The 27,064-nt window shown below is 41.8% G+C and overlaps 1 protein-coding gene across 1 annotated transcript in view; it reads right to left on the bottom strand.

The window, feature by feature from the left end:
- LOC127879892 (transmembrane protein KIAA1109 homolog) overlaps nt 1-27,064 on the bottom strand; it is a 149,313-nt gene that overhangs the window by 68,471 nt on the left and 53,778 nt on the right. Inside the window, exons 30-39 of the mRNA XM_052426974.1 lie at nt 26,493-26,642; nt 24,943-25,815; nt 22,910-23,309; nt 22,606-22,734; nt 19,827-19,907; nt 18,138-18,375; nt 7,306-7,335; nt 5,312-5,524; nt 4,864-5,059; nt 3,250-3,339 (exon numbers count right to left, since the gene is read on the bottom strand). Of these exons, the coding sequence (XP_052282934.1) occupies nt 3,250-3,339; nt 4,864-5,059; nt 5,312-5,524; nt 7,306-7,335; nt 18,138-18,375; nt 19,827-19,907; nt 22,606-22,734; nt 22,910-23,309; nt 24,943-25,815; nt 26,493-26,642 (2,400 nt within the window). The remainder of the gene's footprint in view (nt 1-3,249; nt 3,340-4,863; nt 5,060-5,311; nt 5,525-7,305; nt 7,336-18,137; nt 18,376-19,826; nt 19,908-22,605; nt 22,735-22,909; nt 23,310-24,942; nt 25,816-26,492; nt 26,643-27,064) is intronic.

Below are 27,064 nucleotides of genomic sequence, written 5' to 3'. Positions count from 1 at the left end.
TGCACATCTTCTCTTGGTAGTGAAACTTCCCATAAAGTTTCATTGAATTCCAGTCATTAGTTGCTGAGAAATAGCCCGGACAAGAATTGCACTATATTTACAATGGAAAATTTCAAAGGGCCATAACTCTGTGAAAAATCATCGGATGAGAACCGGCTGATAATATGCACAGCTCCTTTTGGTAGTGAAGCTTCCAATAAAGTTCCATTGAATTCAAGTCATTAGTTGCTGAGATATAGCCCGGACAAGAATTGCACTATATGAACAGTTAATGGAAAATTTCAAAGGGCCATAACTCTGTGAAAAATCATCCGACCAGAACCCGCTGATAATATGCACATCTCCTCTTGGTAGTGAAGCTTCCCATAAAGTTTCATTGAATTCCAGTCATTAGTTGCTGAGAAATAGCCCGGAAAAGAATTGCACTATCTGTACAGTTAATGGAAAACTTCAAAGGGCCATAACTCTGTGAAAAATCATTCTACCAGAACTTGCTGATAATATGCACATCTCCTCTTGGTATTGAAGCTTCCCATTAAATTTCATTGAATTCCGGTCATAAGTTTCTGAGAAATAGCCAGGACAAAAATTGTGCATGGACGGACACACTGACACACGGACGGACACACTGACACACGGACGGACAGACGAAGCGGCGACTAAATGCTCCCCCCAAAATAAATTTTGGGGGAGCATAATAAATGAATAAAAAATGTTAATTGGAATCAGACACCAATCAAACATGTAAATCATGCCTTTAAGAAAGTTTACTGATAAAATGATCACATAATGGTATATAATACATGTCAATAATAATTTACTCTTAAATCACATAGTACAAAATACAAATTTAAACAAGGGCTGTTTGTAAAACATGCATGCCCCTCATATGGGCTGTCAGTTGCAGTGGCAGCCATTGTGTGAATACTTTTTTTGACACTGTGACCTTGACCTTTGACCTAGTGACCTGAAAGTCAATTGGGGTCATCTGCCAGTCATGATCAATGTTCCTATGAAGTTTCACGATCCAAGGCCTAAGCATTCTTGAGTTATCATCCGGAAAACATTTTACTATTTCGAGTCACTGTGACCTTGACCTTTGACCTAGTGACCTGAAAATCAATAGGGGTCATCTGCCAGTCATGATCAATGTACCTATGAAGTTTCATGATACTAGGCCTAAGCATTCTTGAGTTATCATCCGGAAACCATCTGGTGGACGGACCGACCGACGGATGGACCGACCGACATTTGCAAAACAATATACCCCCTCTTCTTAAAAAGGGGGGCATAAAAACAGGGTGAAGGCCCAAGGTTGCTAACCTGAGACCCAAGGATCTGAAATGTTTTAATAAGCTTTTGTGATGTTTAAGAACCATTGAAGAATTGGATGACATCATTGGGGCTAATGCTTCATGGAGATTAGGAAATAATTGTGGCCGCAAGAGTTTATTAGATTTTTCTTTAATTTGACTTGAAGGCTTTTTTTGATCCCATGCGACCTGTTTCAAACTTGGCATATATCATTTGGACAAAATTAATGTTCTAACCAAGATTGATGAGAATTTGGCAATTAATACGACACAAAGCATCCACAAACTTTCGCTATATGACCAAATGATATTTTCAACCTTTGTGATCCTGTTTGGAATAAAGTTGGACTTGAATTGAGAAAATGTTCTGACCAAGTTTCATAAAGGTTGGCCATAAACATGGTCATAAGAATGTTAACAAGCTTTTTCTTTAATATGACCTCATGACCTGGATTTTAAACTTCTGTGGCAAAGTTTTCAACTAACCTCAGATATAATTAGGACAAATGATCTGACCAAGTTTCAAGAAGATTAATCTCTAATTGTTGCCTGTAGTGTTCGCAAGGTAAATGTTGACAAAGGAATATGCATGATGGACAACAAATCACAGATCAAAGGTGATCACAAAAGCTCACCATGAGGACGTTGCGCTCAGATGAGCTAATCACAACATTGGACAGAAAGCATGCTTTAACACACATCTTGAAAAACACAATTTACCTAATGGAAATAGAACTTTCTGATTCCTGCATTTCGTAAGTAAATTGAATATCACTACTAAAAGTGGCTCATGAAGCACCCTGCATGTGAAAGCTTCGTACAATTACCTTTAACTAGATGCCTGTAAGTAACATGTTGAGCCGATTGTCGATAATGCTTGTAATTATTAAGTAAGCAGCAACATGCGAGTGTTTGTCCTTAGTCCAATAATAAGACCTTGGCCTTTGCCCAAGAGGTGACACACCTTCTCAACATGGAGAGCATTTGTGTCAAATTATTTTTTAAATTACGTAATGAATAATGCACTTACAGTGCGGAAAGTAATTATTTGACCAAACATAGGAAGGCAGGTGTTACACGCAACATATTGTCTTATGATTTTTTTTTTTAATGGTAAGTTATTTTAAACTTCAAGGTGAATGATAAAGTTACAGTTTTGACAAACTCGGACAAATTGTTTCATCACCACATTTAAACTTTGACATTTAAGTGTAACCTTTACCTTTGTGGTAGGGTGACAGATGATACTAGTACATGCAAAATATCATCTCATAATGAACACTTGTAAGTATTTTTAATTTGCAAAACAAATGATACACTTACAGTCCACACAAACTGTTTTATGATCAAATTTAACATTGGACTACTAAGTGTGACCTTGACCTTTAAGGCAGGGAGACTGGTGTTACACCCAACATGTCATCTCCTAATTGTGGTCATTCATGGTAAGTTACTTCAAATTTGTTTGATGAATTACAAATATACAGTTCAGACAAGCTGTTTTATATCAAAATTAGACTCTTCCTAGTAAACCTTGACCTGTGAGGTAGGGAAACGGGTGTAACAAGTGACGTGGTGGTGATATCTGAACTAAGTTACAATCCGGACAAGCTGTTTTCTGGCAGAATTTGATCTTTGACCTCTAAGTGTGACTGGATCTTTGAGGTAGGAAGACAAGTATTACATGCGGCACATTTCTTTTTCATGATGACCATTTGTGGTAAGTAAGTCTACAATTGCAAAATGAATCACAGAGTTACAGTCTCACAGGTTCAGATGCCGGCACAGACGCACAAAAACTCTACCATTGACACTGCTTTTTAACGTTTGAATTTTCCGATGATGGTATAAAATCTTTCATTGATAATTGCTTCCCTTTTAACTCAACAGAGCTGCCTACATTCCAAGCACACAATTTGAGCAACAAGATGGTTACCTTTGACTTGAAGCTGAGCGTATGGTGAGGAAGATCCAACGTGAACCGAGCCTTCTTCACTGTGACACCACTGAGTGTTATCGGTCCAGTCTGCAATTATAGGGAAGACATTTGTTAACTTCATTTCATAGACAATAACAGGTAACAAATGATTTTTAGCGAGGCTGTTTTTGGAGAAAACCCAAGCTATTGTCATAGCCAGCTCGTCGTCAGCCGTAGGCATTGTGCTAAAACCTTAACATTGGCCATAACTCTTTTTAAATATTAAAGATAGCACCTTGATATTTGGCATGCATGTGTATCTCATGGAGCTGCACATTTTGAGTGGTAAAATTTCAAGGTGAACATCATCCTTCAAGGTCTAGGGTCGAAAAAACAAAGTCAAGGGAAGTAATAATCTTTAAATGGACATAGTTATATGACATGCCCACATAAATATTTTTGTTAAATAAATCAAAACGGCGCAGTAGGCGGCATTGTGTTTCTGACAAACACATTGTGGTAAAAGGTCAAGGTCATCCTTTACGGTCTATGGTAAAAAATACAAATTTAAGGGAAGTAATAAGCTTTAAAAAGGGAGATAATTATTCAATATTAAACATAGCCACTTTATATATTTGGCATGCATGTGTATCTCATGGAGCTGCACATTTCGAGTGGTCAATCACAATCACGGTAGTGGCTGTTAATTATTTGCTACTAAAAATAGAGATTTGTTAGAGACAATTATTTTCAAGGGAAGTAATTTATATAATTATAAATCTCATATTATATATTTCCTTACCAATAATTGAAGTTCTTTTCACAGATACTGTACAGATTTATTATTTTGATTATTTATAACTCAAATGATTGATTTGTCAATTTTTTTTTTAATGATATAATTATAATTTCTTTGATGTTCTTTACATACCTGTGGACTTATGTCCATAGATACATGATCAACTCTGGCTATGAAAAAGTAAAAAAAACCTCTGGCTATGATCACTTTTAAACCACAGGCCTTGGTTGTCAGTGATGTCTGACATGGTCATAATTGACTGTGAGACCCTCCCCCCACCCTGGTTGGATTGGACAAAACTCAAGGGAAGTAATAAGCTTTAAAGGGAGATGATTTCTTTACCAGCTAAATGATAAATAGCAATTTTATTTCAAGCGGCGCAATAGGGGGCATTGTGTTTCTGACGAACACATCTCTTGATATAATTATCATTTCTTACCTGTTCTAATTTGTGAATGCTAGTTTTCATTAAATACCAGTGAGCTTATGTCCATACATGATGTTCAAAGTGGTGCAGTAGGGGGCATTGTGTTTCTGACAAACACATCTCTTGTTGGGTCACTAGGTCAAAGGTCAAGGTCACTAAAAAAAAAAAATCTGACAAGCTTTCGCGGCCCAGAGTGGCACCCGTTATGCGGTGCTCTTGCTTTGGTTATGTATCAGGTCTTTTATTTCCCAGAAATAATATATAATATCCTATGCCTCTGAATTTTAGCAAGAACAAATCTATTGCATGATGTAATGACATGTTTGATAATGCTCCAGTGTATGCAGCTTTAATGAGAGAGAACACTCACTGGTTAATAGCATGCTTTAATTCATAAAAGCCAAACCTTGTATTGAGCGCGTAGCGAGGGCAACAGGGAAGCTCCAATCGTAATTCCTTGCAAAATGGCCTTGAAATGGATGTGCAAAGTCACTGACTTAGACTCCTGGATAATCCTTGGTGGGTGGGGCACAGCAGACGGATGGGGCGTCTTTTCGCCCGAACTTTTAGAGTCCAATGTTCCATAATCGTCAAAATTGCGGCTGAAAATATTTACTACCATTAGCTATCAACAAATTCTTACAGCTGGTTGTTATTCGTTTTGAAGATGTCAAAACAAAACCAACTGAAAAAAGTAAAGCATGACTGAAATACTTAATTCTTGATATACCTACCGGGGTGCTTCTTGAAAATTGTTATCTACAATCCTGCAGGGTGTTGAACAACAGAGTTGTCCCACTTTTTTAACCTTTCAAAAGATCACAGAAAAAAATGGCAGCATTGATAGAGCATACCTAGTTCTGGAGATGGGCCGTCTAAACTCTTGAAGAGTGCTGGATAGCTGGGTTGTTCCCCTTGTCAACATCCCATGGAGCACCACAGGATGCTGGGGTATGTCGACCTCAATCTCGCCAATAGACACGAGGGCGGAGTTGTGGCCCTTGCCTCTTCTCTTCACCGTCGTGTGCAGAGCCTGGGACCGGCCAATGTTGACCGTGACCACCGTCCTGTATTAGCAGTCAAGCATTGTGCGCTCATGATTATGGTTATATACCGGTATTTATTCTCCAATAACCGTGAATCAAGCGGTTAAGGAAACAAGTAAATGAGTTTCTAAATTAATGCAAACAATGCCGCATTAAATGTCAAAATTGTTTATTTACAGCGTGTTTAACCATGCAAAGCGATAGTTCCATACACAGTTGAAGTAAGATTTTGAAATGCAATTATACTTGTTTTTTCCTCATTTTAGTAGTGTCTGTATTTATTTTCAAACGTATTAATGTTAATTATCACTCAGCTGAGAACTGAGAATGTTGATCAGCTCATGAATAAAATCTCAAACCTCAGAGATAGGCAGACTAACATATTCATGCTCAAAGTTAGGATTGGGGCAGACTCAAAACATCTGTGAACACTAAGTTGAGCTTGAGAATCAACCACATCTCAAAATTGAGAAAAGACTCAAAGCTGAGAAAGAATAATGAATAATAAGCAGGTTTTTTATACTAAGCCATGATCATGATTATCAGAGGATAAGCTGCTAAAACAATCAGCAGTTCAATTAGTTATTTTTATTATTTACCTTTTCAATTTATTTTCTTGTCAAACCCAACAAAAACTTTTGCGAACATCTGGATAATTTATTTTTTTGTTTTAGCATGAATTGTTCAAACATTAAAACATGGTTTATTGAAAATGTCTTTGTAATTTTTAATAACATTTAAATGTTAAGGGTTATCAGCTTAATATGGAATACAAGACTTGGCAAAAGAAGCCGGAATGCAATATTTTTGCTGTATGTTAAATGCACATGAGTTTCTATAATTATTCAAAATATACATAATTGTACAACTAAATTAACATTAACTCACACATATGGGAATAATAAAACACAACTGAAACAAGACTATTGTCAAGCAATATGGTTCCCTACCGGTGAAACTCCACCATTGTCAGAATTAAAAAAAATAATTGTTGCCATAGCAACCAGAATTTTTGACATAGGAACAAAATAAAATGATGTGCATAATCTCCATATTGCCATCTATCCATGTTTCAAGTTTCATGAAAAAATATTAAGAACTTATTAAGTTATCGCAGGATCCAGAAAAGTGTGACAGACTGACTGACTGACTGACTGACTGACTGACTGACTGACTGACTGACTGACTGACTGACTGACTGACTGACTGACTGACTGACTGACTGACTGACTGATGGATGGACACACAGAGCGCAAACCATAAGTCCCCTCCGGTTTCATCGGTAGGGACAAAAACAATTCAACCATTAAATTTAACATAACTGTGTGTTCATGCATACTGTTATAAAATTGTTAAATGCATAATGTTTTAAAAAATAGGCAAACACATTTTCACATAATATCCATCACTTATATTGACACACAAACAAAGCAAGGGTATGTTACTGAAAATAAAGAAATTCTTAGCATGTTGTACACAATTCTGCAAATAAGCCTGATTCTTAAAAAATAGACCTTCAATTACTTGGTGTCCCCACATGATTGCTATACAATGCTTGGCACCTTGATTACATCAAGTAAAAGGTAAGAGAAATACATAGAGATGTGATTTGAATATTGAAATCTAACAGAAATTTTAGCTTCATCAAAGTAAGCTGGTAGAAATAAAAACAAACACAAAATCAAATATAACTAGATTTAAAATTTGATGCTACAGACCGTTGCAAAATGTAGTGTTCAAGTTCATAAGCTCTAATTAGAAAAACAACAAAGTTAACATAACCAAGTTAACATAACAAATACCTGTTATAATAACCCACAAAATAACTGGAACTAAGACAAAACAAAAATGCACTTATCTGTTTGAATTTATAAATAACAAGACATGTATTGATAGGATACAGATGACCCCCACATTCCAATTTTTGCATTGAAATTGTATCCTTGGCCTCTTAGTTTGACCTATGAGGTATGGGAGAAGGGTTTTACAAATGACATGCTGTCTAATGATGGTTTTCATTTGTGCCAATTTAGTGTAAAATCCAACAATACATTGCAAAACAAGGGACAAAATTGTCACAAAACCAGGTTTTCATTGTGAAAAAAAAATCTGATAAAGGGAGAAAACTCAAACTGAACTTTTGAAATGAACAAACAAAATTAACCCCCTTTGTAAGTTTGTTTAAAAAAAAAAAATCTATTTTTAGTCGTGGCGACCTTGACATTGGAGATATTGACGTGATTCTTTCGCGCGACACACTGTACCATGATGGTAAACAAATGTGCCAAATGATTTTAAAACAAATTTTTCTAGTAAAATTCATTTTAATTAGTAATTACTTACCTGATATCATATGCTATTTACTCCGATAGGATCGTAATTTATCCGGTATTTTTCGTCCGAGGAATCCCACACTTTTCAGAAACCCGTCTAGTAGGACAGAGCGGTCACATTTAGTGCCGTGTAGCCGCACAACCAAAACGGGACAATACCCATAATCCACTCTTATTCCAATAAAAAATATGAAATATTAGACGAAGAGCGGGGTGGGAGGTGGGACTTACCGATATCAGGTAAGTAATTACTAATTAAAATGAATTTTACTAGAAAAATTTGTTTTAATAGCTTAATTACGTTACCTGATATCATATGCTGAATTTGCAGCTGAGGCGGGAAGGTTCGCAAAAATCTCCCCATCACAGCGAAACCCATATCTCGGGTTCTCAGCTAATCTTCGTTATTACGGTATTAACTTAATTCACGGATAAGCGTAATATACCTATGCCGTAGAAGATACTACCGTTTGTGCAACCACAAGGGGGCCCAACAAATACAAGTTGTCCTGTTGGCACTCCAGAGAACGAAGATAAAAAGATGAAAAAGTAGTCTGATTCCTCCAGAAAGCAGCTTGAAGCACGTCAGAAAGTGGCGTATGATTAATATATGCCCACGAAGCCGACATTGCTCGTAATTCATGCGGTCTAATCTTAAAAAGGGATGAATCCCTTGAAGAAATAGAAGAGTAAGCCCTTTTTATAGTCGAGGCTACCCAACGGGAAATAGAAGCCGCAGACACATCGCCCCCCCCTTTTAAGGGAATGAAGAGTCTTACGAGAACCTCGAATAGACTTAACTCTACTAAGATAGAACTTCAAAGACCTGACAGGGCAGAGGAGTCTATCTTCATCTTCATTACCACAAGTTCTAGAAAGACTTGGGACCTTGAAGGGTTTAGAAGCCATAGAGGGGAGTTGATTTTTAGCAAGGAATCCTGGCTGACACAACAAGGTGACAGAGCCATCGGAGGAATCAAAACGAAGATGGCTTTCTTCGATAGAAAGAGCATGAATTTCACTTCTATGTTTGGATGAAGCCATGGTAAGAAGGAAAACGGTCTTCCAGGTTAGGAACTGTAAAGAAGCCTGATTAAGGGGTTCATAGGGAGCTTTAATAAGCGATCCAAGAACACAAGCCAAATCCCATTTGGGGGTAAGAGAACGAGACACAGGACGTTTAAGTTCCATGGCTCGGATCAGTTCCGAAATGGCTGGGTCAGCACAGACTTGTGATGACTTACGAAAAGCCAAGGTATGCGAAAGCACAGATCTGTATCCTTTGATGGAGCTAAGAGAAAGTTTCTTATCATCAAAGAGATAGATTAGAAAATCCGCTATGCGTCCAGCAGAGGTATTGAGGGGATCAATTTTCCCTCGAACACACCAATTAGAGAAGAGTTTCCAGCGAGCATCATAGACTGCTCTGGTGGACTTTCTCCTTGCAGAGGCAACAAGCGTTGAAGCCCTGACAGAAAAGCGTTTCTTCTGCAGGGATTGCCTGATAACGGCCAGACGTGTAAGTGGAACATGTCTGGATCCATGTGAAGTCTGCCTCTCTGATGTCCACTCCGATGGAAGTAACTGGTGTTTGCAAGACAAACCGTCCGCCAGGGCGTTGAGACGACCTGGTATGTGTTTGGACAAGAGAGAGACGTTTAGGCTCTTGCAAAGAACAAGTAATTTCATTGTTTCCAGATACAGGGAGTGAGAGTGTGTCCCGCCCTGATTCTGGATGTAAGCCACGACTGATGTGTTGTCTGTCGATACCATCACACAGGAGTCCCGAAGATGTGATTGGAATTGAGAAACAGCTATTGTTTATGCGCAGGAGAGACTCCTGAGGAGACCACAATCCTGATAATGTCAGGCTGCGGGGTTCCAGGTGAGCGCCCCAACCTTCCATGCTCGCATCCGTTATGAGATGTAAAGACGGTTGCAGGGGAAGAAGCGGTACTCCTGCCAACAGGGTCTCCTCGTCTAGCCACCATTGAAGGTGGGGGACTAATGACGGAAGGATGGGAATCTGTGTAAGCAGATTGTCTGGAGACCATTTCCATCGAGCTGAGAGATAGTGATGAAAAGGACGTAGGAAGAGACGTCCCAACTGCACGAAGTCTGCTACAGAGCTCAGGATACCGTTGAGTGAGAGGAAATCTTGAGCTGTGATATGAGATTGGGACAGCACCCATCTGACCTTCAAAAGGAGGTCTGATATACGTTGCGGTGAGACCCTGACCCGATTGATGTGGGTCAGAAAATTCATTCCCACGAATATGAAATCCTGAGAGGGAATGAGGTCTGACTTGGCTACATTGAGAAGGAGTCCTAAAGAGGGGAGCTCCTTCCAAGAGAACTCTAGGTGTAGCAGAAGCAGTTGACGATGGAGCTGGTGTAAGAGCCAATCGTCGACATACTGAAGCAGTTGAACCCCGTGTAATCGGAGGTGTGCGCTCATCGCCCGAAACTGGTAGACCTGGCCTCGAAAGGAGAAGCGCAGGTACTTCCGGTAGTTGGGATGGATAGGAACATGGAAGTATGCATCTTCCAGGTCCAAGGAAACCCCCCATTGCATGGGTTTGATGGAGCGCCGAATGATGGCAGGAGTCTCCATCTTGAAAGTAGGTTTGACTAGAAACGTGTTGAACACTTTTAAGTCTATGACTGGTCTCCAGGAGCCGCTTTTCTTTTGAACAAGGAAAAGGCGACTGTAAAATCCTGGAGAACAAGGGTCGTGAACCCTTTCTACCGCCTGTTTTTCCAGCAGTCCGAGAATGGAGTCTGGAAGTTGTGGATGCGGAGATACCAGATCTATTGGGACGCGAGAGAGGGGGGGCCTTTTTTCGAATTGAAAAGTGAGGCCTTGTGTGACAAGAGAATGAACCCACGCGTCCGAAGTTATTTGGAGCCATCGATTTGCGAAGTGCATAAGTCTGGCCCCGACTGGTACCTCCGGCATCAGAGATTGTGGCGGTAGAAAGGGGTATGACCTAGGGCTGACCTTTAGGAGGTCCACCCTTGCTGGAAGAAGGATTAAATGACTTCTTGTCCGCATTGGGTTTGCTCTTACTCCAATTTTGTTTTACAGAAGGCTTCCGATAGGAAGTTGTTCTGTTTTGAAAAGGAGGCCTATTAGTGGGCTGACTTGGAGCAGATGGACGCTTAGTAGGGAAACTGTCCCTTTTAGCGTTCTTGGCCGGTGGGGCTCCTGGGGGCTTAGAAGCAGGGCGCTTAAAAACCACAGGGCGCTGGCCAGAGTTGCTCCTAGCTAAGGAGGCATGTATCTGATCTTCACGATCAGCAGTAAGTGCCGACTGTATCCTCCCTCCGAAAAGAGACTCTGCTGTTAGTGGAGCAGTTCGAAGGGAGTTTACGCCTGTTTCCAAAAGGAAATTATTGGGCAAGGAAGAGAGGATGAGGTCTCTCCGAAGCCTTAACATCTCAGACATAGAAGACGCAGCATTGTGAGATAAACACTGCGTAGTACGTGAAAGATGTATCAACAAGGCCCGCAGCTCCTCTGGGATTGAATCAGAGAGCTCCCAAACCAAGTCTAAGGCTGTGGCTGCCATGAGATCTAGCTGGTTAGCCAGACCTTTGGAACGGCGTTCTCTCAGCTCCCAATTTTCCAACAGGGAAAGAGGGACTGATGTATGGGTAGATGATGAAGTCATTGTAAGTGACAGCTTACTAATGTCAGCATCAGGAACCGGAAGTTTGGAAAGGTCCAAACCGGTAGCAGGATCTGGTACCGGGGCCTTATAACTTTTCCCGCCGTCCATCTGTTTAGGCTCCGTCAGCTCCTTAGGGGCTTTCCATGGAGATGGCGAAGGCTTATTGGCTGGTTCAAGTGACTGGAAAACAGCCATTGTGGAAGAGCCAATAGGAAGGCGTAGATCCACTCGGGAAGTAGCCTTACTTATCCTGCCGGGCTCTCGTCTGCGTGCTACCTGTTCTGTAACGGTAACTTCAGATCCTGTGAGAGACAAGGAAGGGTGGGGACAGAAGTCCTCATCTAAGGTATTGAACATAAGTTCATATACCTGATTGATGGAGGCCAAATAATAAAGTTCGGCCTCATTAGACTCCGAACCCGCCTCAATCGAACCATCTGCGGGAGCATTGGATTGATTGAAACCGGTGGATATAGGAGAAGGAATAATAGATTCATTCGCTTCTATCATGAGAGAATCGTTTTCCGGCACCATCAAAGATATAGCTGGTGAGTTAGGTCTCTCAGAGATCAAGTCAGCAGACTCACTTTGAATACCAGAGGTCGCTGGTAAAGGATCAGTCGAAAAAGGAACAAAGATTCCCGGCGACTGTTGGATCCACAAAGAATTGGGATTTGATGGTGTAGCGGCAGCCCGGGGTATACTTCTATGCAATGTGGAAGAGACCCGTGGGGCTGAAAACGCAGCCGAAGTGGTTAGATTAACCCCTGTACCTTGAGCCTGATATGTATGCAAACTAGTGTTTGAATACAAGTTATGCTCAGTGGTTGTAGGAACGGCTGAAGTGTGTGTTGAGGCCAACATAGAGGCCGACACACGTGGAAGGGTGTCAATAGATTCCTCAGAGAAGGATCGACTAGGAGTCCGAGAGCGCCTAATAGAGGAAGGTCTATGTCCTTTATCCCTGCGACGCCGAGACACTGTTCGGCGGCGCTGGGAATGATGTTTCCTGATCGAACGTCTCTCCGAGCGCTGGCGTGATCGCTCTTTATGAGGCAATCTACGCCGAGAAACACTCGGTGAGCGTGAACGACGTCCCCTCCGGTAATGATGAGGGCTATTTGTAGTAGACAATGAGTCATACGACGATGAGCCCGAGGTGGAGGAGTAGTCGGAAACATCAGACACTACACGTTTACGTCTGTGACTCACAGTAGAAACGCGGCTGCGTCTACCTTTGTGGAGTACTGACAAGGTAGTGTCAACATCTACGGTGACCGGAACGGTCTGTGGCACAGACCGAAACCTGGTGACCGGATCGGTCATTACATGACCGGTGACCGGACCGGTCAATGAACGGTGACCGGTGACCGGACCGGTCACAGCATTACCGGTGACCGGACTGGTCACAGCATGACCGGTGACCGGAGCGGTCAATGACCGGTGACCGGACCGGTCATAGCATGATCGGTGACCGGACCGGTCAGTGACCGGTTGACCAGTGACTGGTTAACCGGTGGCCGGTTGACTGGTGACCGGTCATAGCATGACCGGTGACCGGACCGGTCAATGTTGACCAGTGACCGGTGAAGTCTCCGGACCGGTCAACTGGTCATTCCCGATGAACGGACCGGGCAAATTTTGTCCGGTGTCGTCAGGGGGTAGGGACCGATGCCTGGCAGCTACTGGTGGCATATGGTCAAGATCGTGTGGTGAAAAGTCCCGACACACGGAACTTTTCCTACGTTGATCTGATGCCGAGTCATTCAAATGGTCATTCCCGATGAACGGACCGGGCAAATTATGTCCGGTTTTGTCACGGGGTAGGGGCCTGGCAGCTACTGGTGGAGTATGGTCAAGATCGTGTGGTGAAAAGTCCTGACACACGGAACTTTCCCTACTTTGATCTGAACTATTCTTGTTGCGTCCACGACTCTTGAAGGGTCGACGCTTAATGGCCCAGGTATCAGCAGACCAATGCTCACAGAAAGGGCAGCAGTTATCCTGGGTACATCCTGAACACGACAGGCAGCTACCATGGTTGTCCCATGCTGCCTTTGTGTGTCCACATGAGCCACGTGTTTGAGGCATACTTTGCCTTGAACAAACAAACAAATACACAAAACGATACAGAAATACACGGATATATATACGGAGAATGTTTTAACGCAATACAAAAACTTCTCTATTCTGTTAAACAGAAGAATCCAGCGAAACAGAAGCAACAATTAAGTTTATAACAAGGGACAAAATTGTCACAAAACCAGGTTTTCATTGTGAAAAAAAAATCTGATAAAGGGAGAAAACTCAAACTGAACTTTTGAAATGACCAAAAAAAATTAACCCCCTTTGTAAGTTTTTTTTTTTTTTTTAAATCTATTTTTAGTCGTGGCGACCTTGACATTGGAGATATTGACGTGAATCTTTCGTGGGACACACCGTCCCATGATGGTGAACAAATGTGCCAAATGATTTTAAAATCTCACAATGAATGACATAGTTATGGCCAGGACAAGCTCATTTATGGCCATTTTTGACCTTTGAACTCAAAGTGTGACCTTGACCTTGGAGATATCGACGTAATTATTTCGCGCGACACACCGTCCAATGATGGTGAACAAATGTGCCAAATGATTTTAAAATCTGACGATGAACGACATAGTTATGGCTCGGACAAGCTCATTTATGGCCATTTTTGACCTTTGAACTCAAAGTGTGACCTTGACCTTGGAGATATCGACGTAATTATTTCGCGCGACACACCGTCCAATGATGGTGAACAAATGTGCCAAATGATTTTAAAATCTGACAATGAACGACATAGTTATGGCCCGGACAAGCTTATTCCGCCAGCCCGCCAGCCCGCCAGCCAGCCAGCCAGCCCGCCAGCCAGCCAGCCCGCCAGCCCGCCCGCATTCGCCAATCTAATAACCAGTTTTTTCCTTCGGAAAACCTGGTTAACAAAATGTCGGCCTTTGTATATCCCCATCCGGAATAAGAGTGAATTATGGGTATTGTCTCGTTTTGGTTGTGCGGCTACACGGCACTAAATGTGACCGCTCTGTCCTACTAGACGGGTTTCTGAAAAGTGTGGGATTCCTCGGACAAAAAATTCCGGATAAAATACGATCCTATCGGAGTAAATAGCATATGTTATCAGGTAACGTAATTAAGCTATTAAAATCTCACAATGAATGACATAGTTATGGCCAGGACAAGCTCATTTATGGCCATTTTTGACCTTCGACCTTTGAACTCAAAGTGTGACCTTGACCTTGGAGATATCGACGTAATTATTTCGCGCGACACACCGTCCAATGATGGTGAACAAATGTGCCAAATGATTTTAAAATCTGACAATGAACGACATAGTTATGGCCCGGACAAGCTTGTTCCGCCAGCCCGCCAGCCAGCCAGCCCGCCAGCCAGCCAGCCAGCCCGCCCGCATTCGCCAATCTAATAACCAGTTTTTTCCTTCGGAAAACCTGGTTAATTATGCTTGAGACAATAATTTTTATGCAGTTTTTCTGCAAAATTTGACCTTTAACCTCTTAGAGTGACCTTGACCTTTTTGTAGGGAAAAGAGTTAAATGTGCCACTTACTGCAGCAAGGATCCCTCAAGGAGTATCAGCATGGTGTGCCCTACATGAGCCGTGTACGAGGACTCTACTTACTGCAGCGAGGGTCCCTCAAGGAGTACCAGCATGGTGTGCCCTACATGAGCCGTGTTCTAGGACTCTACTTACTGCAGCTAGGGTCCCTCAAGAAGTACCAGCATGGTGTGCCCTACATGAGCCATGTTCTAGGACTCTACTTACTGCAGCGAGGGTCCCTCAAGGAGTACCAGCATGGTGTGCCCTACATGAGCCGTGTAGGAGGACTCTACTTACTGCAGCGAGGGTCCCTCAAGGAGTACCAGCATGGTGTGCCCTACATGAGCTGTGTACGAGGACTCTACTTACTGCAGCAAGGGTCCCTCAAGGAGAACCAGCATGGTGTGCCCTACATGTGCCGTGTTCTAGGACTCTACTTACTGCAGCGAGGGTCCTTCAAGGAGTACCAGCATGGTGTGCCCTACATGAGCCGCGTAAGAGGACTCTACTTACTGCAGCGAGGGTCCCTTAAGGAGAACCAGCATGGTGTGCCCTACATGAGCCGTGTAAGAGGACTCTACTTACTGCAGCGAGGGTCCCTCAAGGAGTACCAGCATGGTGTGCCCTACATGAGCCATGTTCTAGGACTCTACTTACTGCAGCGAGGGTCACTCAAGGAGTACCAGCATGGTGTGCCCTACATGAGCCGTGTTCTAGGACTCTACTTACTGCAGCAAGGGTCCCTCAAGGAGTACCAGCATGGTGTGCCCTACATGAGCCGTGTAGGAGGACTCTACTTACTGCAGCGAGGATCCCTCAAGGAGTACCAGCATGGTGTGCCCTACATGAGCCATGTTCTAGGACTCTACTTACTGCAGCGAGGGTCACTCAAGGAGTACCAGCATGGTGTGCCCTACATGAGCCGTGTTCTAGGAATCTACTTACTGCAGCGAGGGTCCCTTAAGGAGTACCAGCATGGTGTGCCCTACATGAGCCGTGTTCTAGGAATCTACTTACTGCAGCGAGAGTCCCTCAAGGAGTACCAGCATGGTGTGCCCTACATGAGCCGTGTACAAGGACTCTACTTACTGCAGCGAGGGTCCCTCAAGGAGTACCAGCATGGTGTGCCCTACATGAGCCGTGTACAAGGACTCTACTTACTGCAGCGAGGGTCCCTCAAGGAGTACCAGCATGGTGTGCCCTACATGAGCCGTGTACGAGGACTCTACTTACTGCAGCGAGGGTCCCTCAAGGAGAACCAGCATGGTGTGCCCTACATGAGCCGTGTATGAGGACTCTACTTACTGCAGTGAGGGTCCCTCAAGGAGAACCAGCATGGTGTGCCCTACATGAGCCGTGTTCTAGGACTCTACTTACTGCAGCGAGGGTCCCTCAAGGAGTACCAGCATGGTGTGCCCTACATGAGCCGTGTTCTAGGACTCTACTTACTGCAGCGAGGGTCCTTCAAGGAGTACCAGCATGGTGTGCCCTACATGAGCCGTGTACAAGGACTCTACTTACTGCAGTGAGGGTCCCTCAAGGAGTACCAGCATGGTGTGCCCTACATGAGCCGTGTATGAGGAATCTACTTACTGCAGCGAGGGTCCCTCAAGGAGTACCAGCATGGTGTGCCCAACATGAGCCGTGTACATGGACTCTACTTACTGCAGCTAGGGTCCTTCAAGGAGTACCAGCATGGTGTGCCCTACATGAGCCGTGTTCTAGGACTCTACTTACTGCAGGGAGGGTCCCTCAAGGAGTACCAGCATGGTGTGCCCTACATGAGCCGTGTATGAGGACTCTACTTACTGCAGCAAGGGTCCCTCAAGGAGTACCAGCATGGTGTGCCCTACATGAGCCGTGTACGAGGACTCTACTTACTGCAGCGAGGGTCCCTCAAGGAGTACCAGCATGGTGTGCCCTACATGAGCCGTGTATGAGGACTCTACTTACTGCAGCGAGGGTCCCTCACGGAGAACCAGCATGGTGTGCCCTACATGTGCCGTGTTCTAGGACTCTACTTACTGCAGCGAGGGTCCCTAAAGGAGTACCAGCATGTAGTGCCCTACATGAGCTGTGTAAGAGGACTCTACTTACTGCAGCAAGGATCCCTCAAGGAGTACCAGCATGGTGTGCCCTACATGAGCTGTGTACGAGGACTCTACTTACTGCAGCGAGGGTCCCTCAAGGAGTACCAGCATGGTGTGCCCTACATGAGCCGTGTACAAGGACTCTACTTACTGCAGCGAGGGTCCCTCAAGGAGTACCAGCATGGTGTGCCCTACATGAGCCGTGTACAAGGACTCTACTTACTGCAGCAAGGGTCCCTCAAGGAGAACCAGCATGGTGTGCCCTACATGAGCTGTGTAAGAGGACTCTACTTACTGCAGCAAGGATCCCTCAAGGAGTACCAGCATGGTGTGCCCTACATGAGCTGTGTACGAGGACTCTACTTACTGCAGCAAGGGTCCCTCAAGGAGTACCAGCATGGTGTGCCCTACATGAGCTGTGTACGAGGACTCTACTTACTGCAGCGAGGGTCCCTCAAGGAGTACCAGCATGGTGTGCCCTACATGAGCTGTGTAAGAGGACTCTACTTACTGCACCGAGGGTCACTCAAGGAGTACCAGCATGGTGTGCCCTACATGAGCCATGTTCTAGGACTCTACTTACTGCAGCGAGGGTCCCTCAAGGAGTACCAGCATGGTGTGCCCTACATGAGCCGTGTTCTAGGAATCTACTTACTGCAGCGAGGGTCCCTCAAGGAGTACCAGCATGGTGTGCCCTACATGAGCCGTGTATGAGGACTCTACTTACTGCAGCGAGGGTCCCTCAAGGAGTACCAGCATGGTGTGCCCTACATGAGCCGTGTATGAGGACTCTACTTACTGCAGCGAGGGTCCCTCAAGGAGTACCAGCATGGTGTGCCCTACATGAGCCGTGTATGAGGACTCTACTTACTGCAGCGAGGGTCCCTCAAGGAGTACCAGCATGGTGTGCCCTACATGAGCCGTGTTCTAAGACTCTACTTACTGCAGCGAGGGTCCCTCAAGGAGTACCAGCATGGTGTGCCCTACATGAGCCGTGTACGAGGACTCCGATGATTTCCTCTGCAGGAAGCCCTTCACTTTCTCCTTGATGGTTCCCGTCGCGTGCACGTTCCTCAACTCAGCCTCCAGCTTGAGTCCACTCAGCACCGCCAGGATGTTCACCTTCTCGATCTTAGCTATCGCAAACACAACCAGGGGAATACTGTCACCGATGTATATGCCTGCAAGGAGAATTATAACATAAGCTCATACATTGAAAATGAAATACATTATGGGATGTCTTTAGGCAATTTTTCACCAATTATTATTTCACTTAATTATTGTGTTTACCATGTTAACAAAAGCAATAAGTAAAATACAAATATTCATGGTATCTTTCATCAGTTCAAGTTTTAAATGAAAGCCTGAAACAATCTCATTTATTTAATTTTTAATCCTAGAATGACAATTGTATAGAGGAAATTACACACTGTGGAAGAACTAAGACGAATTTTGATCAGCACATGCTGCCATGCAGCATAATGACAATAATGACATCATGTTTTTCTTTGATCATATTTACATGTCATATTTTATGTTAAATAAATCAGCCCAGGGGCCGTATTCCAGTAGCTTCTTAAGTTAAAAAATAACTTAAGTTGAAATATTGCGCAATATTTTTTCTTATCTCCGCCATTTTTTCTTTAAACATAAGATTTCACTTAAGTTAAATTCTGGTAGCTTCATAAACTTAATACATTTCTTTACTCTGTGTATTTTTTCTCGTATATTAAAAAGTAAGTTCACTTCCTTTAACTCTTAAAGGAATTTCTTAAAGAGGAATACTAAGCGTCTCATGTTTAGTTTTTGACATTTCAAATTTAACTTAAGAAATTTATTTAAGAAATTTCTTAACTTAAGTCAAAAGTTAAGGAGCTACTGGAATACGGCCCCTGGTCTTAAGTTGTTGTTTTTTACAAGACCAAAAAATTGAGTACAATTTGATTAAACGTACACAAGTCTAGAGTCAAATCTAGATAAGTTCATTTGCCTGGCATGAAAACCTCAACAAATTCCCAAGGCTCTTAGCATATGTTTGTATCTGTATGCATAGTTTTCTCTGCGAAAGTTACGGCATTAATGCATTTAAGAATGATCAGTGGAATTCAACAAAAAAACTAAGTTTTTGAGAGCATTATTTGTTTTGTGAGTTATTAATCAAAGACCACATTTCTGTTTCTCATTTTTCTATGTTCAGTAATGCTGACCTTGACCCCCTATCCACCCTATTAACAATACAAATCAGTCTCAATTTATGAGATGTGAAAATGTTTTGTTTCCTTAAAATAGCTTAATTTTATTGTGTAATTGATATAGATATACATGATATTTTAGGTAAAGGTAACCATGGACCCATTCACACAAAATCCACATTGAAGACTTAATATAAAAATCTATATATGTATTACATTTTGTCTGAGAATTATTCATTGGATTTTTAAAAACTATTTTTGAATCATTGACCATGACCTTGGTCATATCTGCCCCATATTCAATCCTAAGCGAGAACTCGATAAAAAACATCTTAAGTGTAAAACATCACATGTCTTAAAATCTGTAATGTTGATTCTACATGAACCCAAACTCAAGGCTTTTGATGTTCCAAGAACACTTAAGTACTCCCAGTTCTTACTCTGTTTGAATCTCGTCCTTGCAAAGGTGGATCTTGCTAGCGGGGTGTTCTCATACTCTCCACTGCTGTTTGTACCAGTGCCTGCAGAAACAAAATAACACCAGGAACTTAGCATTGGAGTTTTGCTTTAGGAAAACAGGGTTTAAAACAGCCCACGCAGGCTAACCTGAGACAACACTAACTGCTTAATCGGTATTTTTTGTTAAAAGGAAGTTTCTTCTTAACAAAAATTGTCGTTGCCTACATGCCTGTGATAATCTGGGACAATGCATTTAGCCCTGTTTTTCAAGAGTGTGGCTCATTTGTTTCTTATGATAATCAGGATTTTTACAATTAACTTTTATATGTACACAATTGAAATACAAAGTAGTTAAAACTAGAGCTTTGTCACAGACGTGACGAATACCCACACATGCCGCATTGACACATAATATTTTGCATGTCGTCTTCACAAAAACAGCGGACACTATGCTCAATTTTTAAAACGCACTTAGTGACCCCTTGACCTAGTTTTTGACCCAGAAAGGCCCATGTTCTAACTTGGCCTTAAGATCATCTCCATAAAACTTCTGACTAAGTTTGGTAAAGATCGGATGTAAACTACTTGAATTAGAGAGCGGACACCATGCTGAATGTTAAAAAACGCACTAAGTGACCTAGTTTAAGGCCCGGAATGGCCCACGTTCAAACTCCTAGAGATCATTTAGATAAAACTTGTGACCAAGTTTGGTGAGGATTGGATGAAAACTACTTGAATTAGAGAGCGGACAACATGGTGAGGTTTAAAACGCACTAAGATACCCCGTGACCTAGTTTTTGACCTGGCATGACCCATATTCAAACTTGACCTAGACATCATCTAGATACATCTTCTGACCAAGTTTAGTGAAGATTGGATGAAAACTACTTGAATTAGAGAGCGGACAACATTGTGATGTTTAAAACGCACTAAGTGACCCCTTGTCTTTGACCCTACATGACCCATATTCAAACTTGCCCTAGACATTATCAAGATACAACTTCTGACCAATTTTGGTGAAGATTGGATAAAAACTACTTGAATTAGAGAGCGGACAACATGGTGAGGTTTAAAACACACTAAGTGACCCCGTGACCTAGTTTTTGACCCGGCATGACCCATGTTCGCACTTGACCTACACATCATCTAGTTACAACTTCTGACCAAGTGTGGTGAAGAACGGATTTAAACTACTTGAAATAGAGAGCGGACACCATGCTCAATGTGTAAAACGTACTAAGTGACCCTGTGACCTAGTTTTTGATCTGGCATGGCCCATGTTCGAATTTGGCCTTCAGATCATCTAGATAAAACTTCTGACCAAGTTTGGTGAAGATCGGATGAAAACTACTTGAGTAAGAGAGAGGACACTATGCTGAATGTAAAAAAACGCACTAAGTGACCCCGTGACCTAGTTTTTGACCCGGCAAGGCCCATGTTCGAACTTAGCCTTAAGATCATCTAGATACAACTTCTGACCAAGTTTGGTGAAGAGTGGATGAAAACTACTTGAATTAGAGAGCGGACATGCTGAATGTTTAAAACGCACTAAGTGACCCTGTGACCTAGTTTTTGACCCGGCAAGGCCCATGTTCAAACTTGGCCTAGACATCATGTAGATACAACTTCTGACCAAGTTTAGTGAAGATCGGATGAAAACTACTTGAATTAGAGGGGACAACATGCTGAATGTTTAAAACGCACTAAGTGACCCCGTGACCTAGTTTTTGACCCCGCAAGGCCCATGTTCGAACTTGGCCTAGACATCATCTAGATACAACTTCTGACCAAGTTTGGTGAAGATCGGATGAAAACTACTTGAATTAGAGAGCAGACAACATGCTGAATGTTTAAAACGCACTAAGTGACCCCGTGACCTAGTTTTTGACCCCGCAAGGCCCATGTTCGAACTTGGCCTAGACATCATCTAGATACAACTTCTGACCAAGTTTGGTGAAGATCGGATGAAAACTACTTGAATTAGAGAGCAGACAACATGCTGAATGTTTAAAACGCACTAAGTGACCCCGTGACCTAGTTTTTGACCTGGCAAGGCCCATGTTCAAACTTGGCCTAGACATCATGTAGATACAACTTCTGACTATGTTTGGTGAAGATCAGATGAAAACTACTTGAATTAGAGAGCGGACACTTATAACGGACCAACGGACAGACAGACCGACCGACAGACAAGTTCACGCCTATATAACCCCTACTCTTTGTTTGTGGGGGTATAACAACTGGTATTGTGCCTTTAATACATTCCACCACCAGTGTCTCATGCTTATACCAAGCCATCCATTGATTAAAATGCTTGATATATTTGTTGCAACAAACAAATATTCAAGATGTTCGCAAAAAAGTTTTTTTTCTAAGCATTTCAATTAATTAACCCTTTGTTTATGTAAATAAGGAGTCTTTGGGAGCAAATTATTGACTACTGACTGCTTTTCAATCTCAGATGAACAACAATGTACTAATACCCCCACATAGCTTTGGCAGCAATGGTGAAAGGCAAATAACTCAGCAAAATAACTCACTGCCGTAGAAAGAGTCCTGTACATCTACACTTTTTGGCGATAACATAATTTCATGTTTTTACTTGAGCAATTTATAAGTAGTTGACAATTCATACTTTAAGACTGAAAGATCGTATGATTGAATGACTTCAATGCATCCAAACTCAATTTTTGTTTGGGTTAGGTCAACTATAGTACTGTTGGTTTATAGTTAACTATAAATACCTCTTCAGACACTTACCTACTGCTGCTTCCTCCTCTGCCGCAAGGTCTATCCTCGTCTTCACACTTCCCGAGGGCGTGCTCATGTTGGCCTTCTCCGATGGCTCCTCCTCTATCACAGGCATGGCCTGCATGGCCGACCTTCGACCTTGAATAGTCAGTTGACATTCAAAGTTAATTAATTAAATCAATTGGGATTGTGCTTATTATAAATATGGCTACCAATCTCTTATGCTAATAAAAAGCTACCGAACAACTTATCTGCACCATAGACTTGTTGTAACAAACAAGCATTTCAAGATGTAAGTTAAACACAAAGAAACCTTGAATAGTCTTTGTCTCCGGAATGGTTGAGTACAGCTCAAGCATGTGATACAGCGTCCTCCAACATTTCGGAGTCTCCGCCTTGATTTCATCAAAGATTGTCTTCTCAGCTACCGCTGGTGACGAGGTGTCTGCCATTTCCACATGGACAGAGTCACTGAGGTTCAAGCTTCGAGGTGGAGTCAAGGGATCTGACCTTGCCCCTGGGGACTTGAGGTCATGCTTTGACCCTTTCTTGGGATCTTTTGTGAATAACGTATTTGGTTTTTTCAGTGAGGTGGTCAAGCTGAGCCTGTCTGGTCTGATTGACTCGAATGGTAGTTTGAATGATGACAATGACGGCTTATGTCCACCTTTGTGCAAATGTTCTGAAGATCGAGACCTAGTTGGTATGTTTGTCTACAAAAGGACATATAAATTAAACATAGTTTGTATTACAACTAATTGGACAAGAGCCCTACTGTGCTCACCCCAAAGCAAAACGAATTTAACTGTTCCAAGCTAATACTGAATCACTATAGCCATATAAGAAAAAGTGCCAACCTATTCCCAGTTCTTTTTTAAAGGGAACCTAACTGTTTTCTAACTCCGCCCATATATCATAAAAACAAATGTTCTGAGAAAGTTTTATTATGATTGCGCAAAATTTGTGACTTCAAGAGCATTCACAACCTTGTTCACGTTTTTAAACGGACCAGAAATTATGGTGTTATGAAAATTGGGCAAAAAGTGTGACTTCCATCCAGTTGAAAGGGGAGATTATTGTGTACTTATTTTTCCGATACTGCTCATATTCAATAGGGTTCAAGTCCTCATTGATATAAAGATACTGTGCAAATTTGGTGATAATTGGATGAAAACTGTGGAATTAATTGTGGAAACAAACAGGATTTCAAAATTTTCTCATATTCAAGGGGAAGTCTTTCTGGACTTATTGCTTCAATATTGCTTTTTTTTTAAAAGGGTTTGAGTCCTCATTGACACAAAGACACTGTGCAAGTTTGCCAAGAATTGAGTGATAATTATGGACTTTATCACATAAAAAAACTGAATTTTCATTTTTTCTCAAATTCAAGGGGAGATAATTCTGGACATATAACTCCAATATTGCTCATTTTCAATAGGGTTTGACTTATCATTCAGATAAAGACACTGTGCAAGTTGGGAAGTAATTGGATGAAAACTGTGGACTTTATTGCTTAAACAAGCCTTATTTCACAATTTTCTCAAATTCAAGGGGAGATAATTTTGGACTTTTTACTCTGATGTAACCCATTTTCATTAAGGGTTCGAGTCCTCATTAATATAAAGACACTGAACAAGTTTGAAAAGAATGGGATTAAAACTGTGGACTTAATTGCGTAAACAAGAAAAAGTATAACGCACGCGCGGACGACGGAAACCACGCCATGACATAAGCTCTTCCGGCCTTCGGCCAGTAGAGTTAACAAGAGATTGCCAAGCAATATGGTCTCCTACTGGTGAAACTCCAACATTGTCAATATTTTTTTTATTTTATTTTTTATATTTTTGTTGCCATAGCATGAACAAAATGATGACGCCCATAATCTCCATATTGTTGCCATCTTGCATATCTATGATTCAAGTTTCATGAAAAAAATATGAAGGGCTTTAAGTTATCGCAGGATCCAGAAAAGTGTGACGGACTGACAGACACACTGACTGACAGACAGACAGAGCACAAACCATAAATCCTCTCCGGTTTAACTGGTAGGGGACAATAATCATAACTTTGGTCTTTACAGATAAAATAACAAGATTTATTGTTGTATTATGCTACATGAATATAATATGGTTAATAATTATTGATAAACAAAAGCAAACAATATTGAAATTGAGTGTTTTCACACAAATTTCTGTATAGTTAATTAACAGTACATCAATATTATATTTCCTCTCTTAACCCGAATCCTCTCTAAACTAGACTTCACATGGTCACAGATGCTTACAGATTAGAAGGATTCCAATGCTGCTAGGCAATAAAGAATGAGTTCACCACACAATAAAATACCTTAGAGGAGCTGAGTCCAGATTCCTTCTGAAGACTCGACAGGCCTGTAACAGAACTCTCAGATTGAACTGTCTCCGCGCTGGAAGAAGAACCCTTCGAGTCCTGCTTGCGGTGGGTTCGTATCCAGTCCACGTTGGAGTGACCTTGTTTAAGCTCGATCCTAGTCTCGTTCACGTTTCCAATCATCGTGACGAACTGGTGGATCAGACGCAGTAGGGGCATGTCCACATACTGAGTCACACACTGCATGTTTGCCACAACATTCATCTGTAGAGTGGCTGGTTTGGCTTCAAGCTTGTGCATCGCAAACTTGAACGGAAACTTACGGAACTTATCATCTTCCAAAGACTCCTTTTTCTCGAAATCAATGATGTCTCTCATGGAGACCTTCAGGTTAAACATTTCACAAAGAAATGCTGATGAATCCAGACAGGCCTCTAGTTTAACACTTCGCTTCCCCTTTCCCTTCCCCTTACGGCTCCTCACTGAATCTGCTATCTGTATTTTCAAAACGTCCAGTCTGCCCTGCAGGGACAGATTCCCGCCAAAATTCTTCAACATGGCCGTCGGACGTACGTTCTCGACGTGCAGACCGATACTTTGCAGGAAAGGCTTAAACAAGTTCTGAGCATCTGCCAGTTGCATGATAGTTGTTCCCAGTGTGGTGTTGGCAACATTAATGTCAGTGTGGCTATCCTCCTGTCCAAAACCGCGGCCAAATGTTTCCAGGAACGAGTCTTGCCGCCTGACTGAACTCACCGGCTCTTGGTCTTCTATTGTGGTGGAGGAGAAGCCGTTGTTCTGTTGCATTTTCATCCAGCGGTAGAGATCATGTACCTTTGAGCGAGGCAGGTTTGCTTGCGAGGCTTCTCCCTGAGAAGGAAGAACAAAGTTTACTTGGGAAAATAGATTGTAGGACAAATGGCACCCAGACAATCGTCTCCCTGTTTTTTTATTTTCTGGGCAACTCCTAAATCTGTCAACCTAAAAATCGGCACCCGAAAGAGACATCCCCCCCCCATAAAAACTGCGAACAAACAATCTTTGTGAGGAGGTGATTAATAAAGCCCTTCAACACTTCATTGGACTTTGTCAGACTGATAAGTCTTCACCGCTTATTGGTTTGAAGAAAGAGATTGCAATGCCGATTGTCCTGGTGGACAATATAATAATGTGCCAAATGTCCTGGTTGACAAATTTACGAGGTGCAAATTGTCCAGGAATGCAGAGAAAAACGCAGGGCGCAGATTGTCAGGATGCCGTTGGTCTGGATACTGAGAAAACTATCTTCCAAGCAGAACTAAGATCTTAAAACTGAGTAAATATGCTTTTTTCCATTATAAATCATGTTGCACTAGAGATTTATTAGTAAAATGCTTTAAACAGTACAGATTCTGTCAAAGTAATAATTAGAAATTTCAAAAAGAATTCAAATAGAAACTTTATCTTTGTTAAGCAGAGATAAATGGTATTGACTTCCAAATTTATTGACTTTTACAATAGAACATCATATACAAATGCTATATTATATCAAATCTAATAATGCTTACCCTGTATGGTGTAGATGGCAAGTTTTGTACATTGTGTGGCTCCACACTTACGCCACTTGCAGAATGAAAGCTGTAGGTGCTCTCATTGCGTAGCAGATTAGTCATGTGGGGATTGGTTTCATGCACTGGTGACTCAAAGATCCGGGCATACTGGAAATAAGATATTTGAAATAATATATATTATATTTCAAAATAATGTTTACGTAATAAGTAACAGTTGTTATAAGTAATATTTTGAAAATAACTTATATAATAAAACATTTAATTGATTTAAGTTAAAACACATTCAAAAATAAAAGAAGAACTTTTTATGTCACTATTTTTTTACTTAAAGCCATACACCTTATTTGGCAAAGTAAATTTAAGTATAAATAAGAAACATATTTTATCTATGCCAATTAGAATATATCTGGTGGTTACAAGGTAGAAATCTATCGTTTTTAACTTAAAAACTTAAAAATAATCGCGTTTGTCGATATGAAACGACGTATACGTCTAAAAATCCTACTTTGGTTTTAAAAGCTGTACCTTTTGAAAAATAATAAATTACTTGCTAACTAGGCTATAGATTT

The sequence above is a fragment of the Dreissena polymorpha genome, chromosome 4 (assembly GCF_020536995.1).
Source record: "Dreissena polymorpha isolate Duluth1 chromosome 4, UMN_Dpol_1.0, whole genome shotgun sequence".
NCBI classification, from domain to species: domain Eukaryota; kingdom Metazoa; phylum Mollusca; class Bivalvia; order Myida; family Dreissenidae; genus Dreissena; species Dreissena polymorpha.
This window is presented reverse-complemented; position numbering and strand designations above follow the sequence as displayed.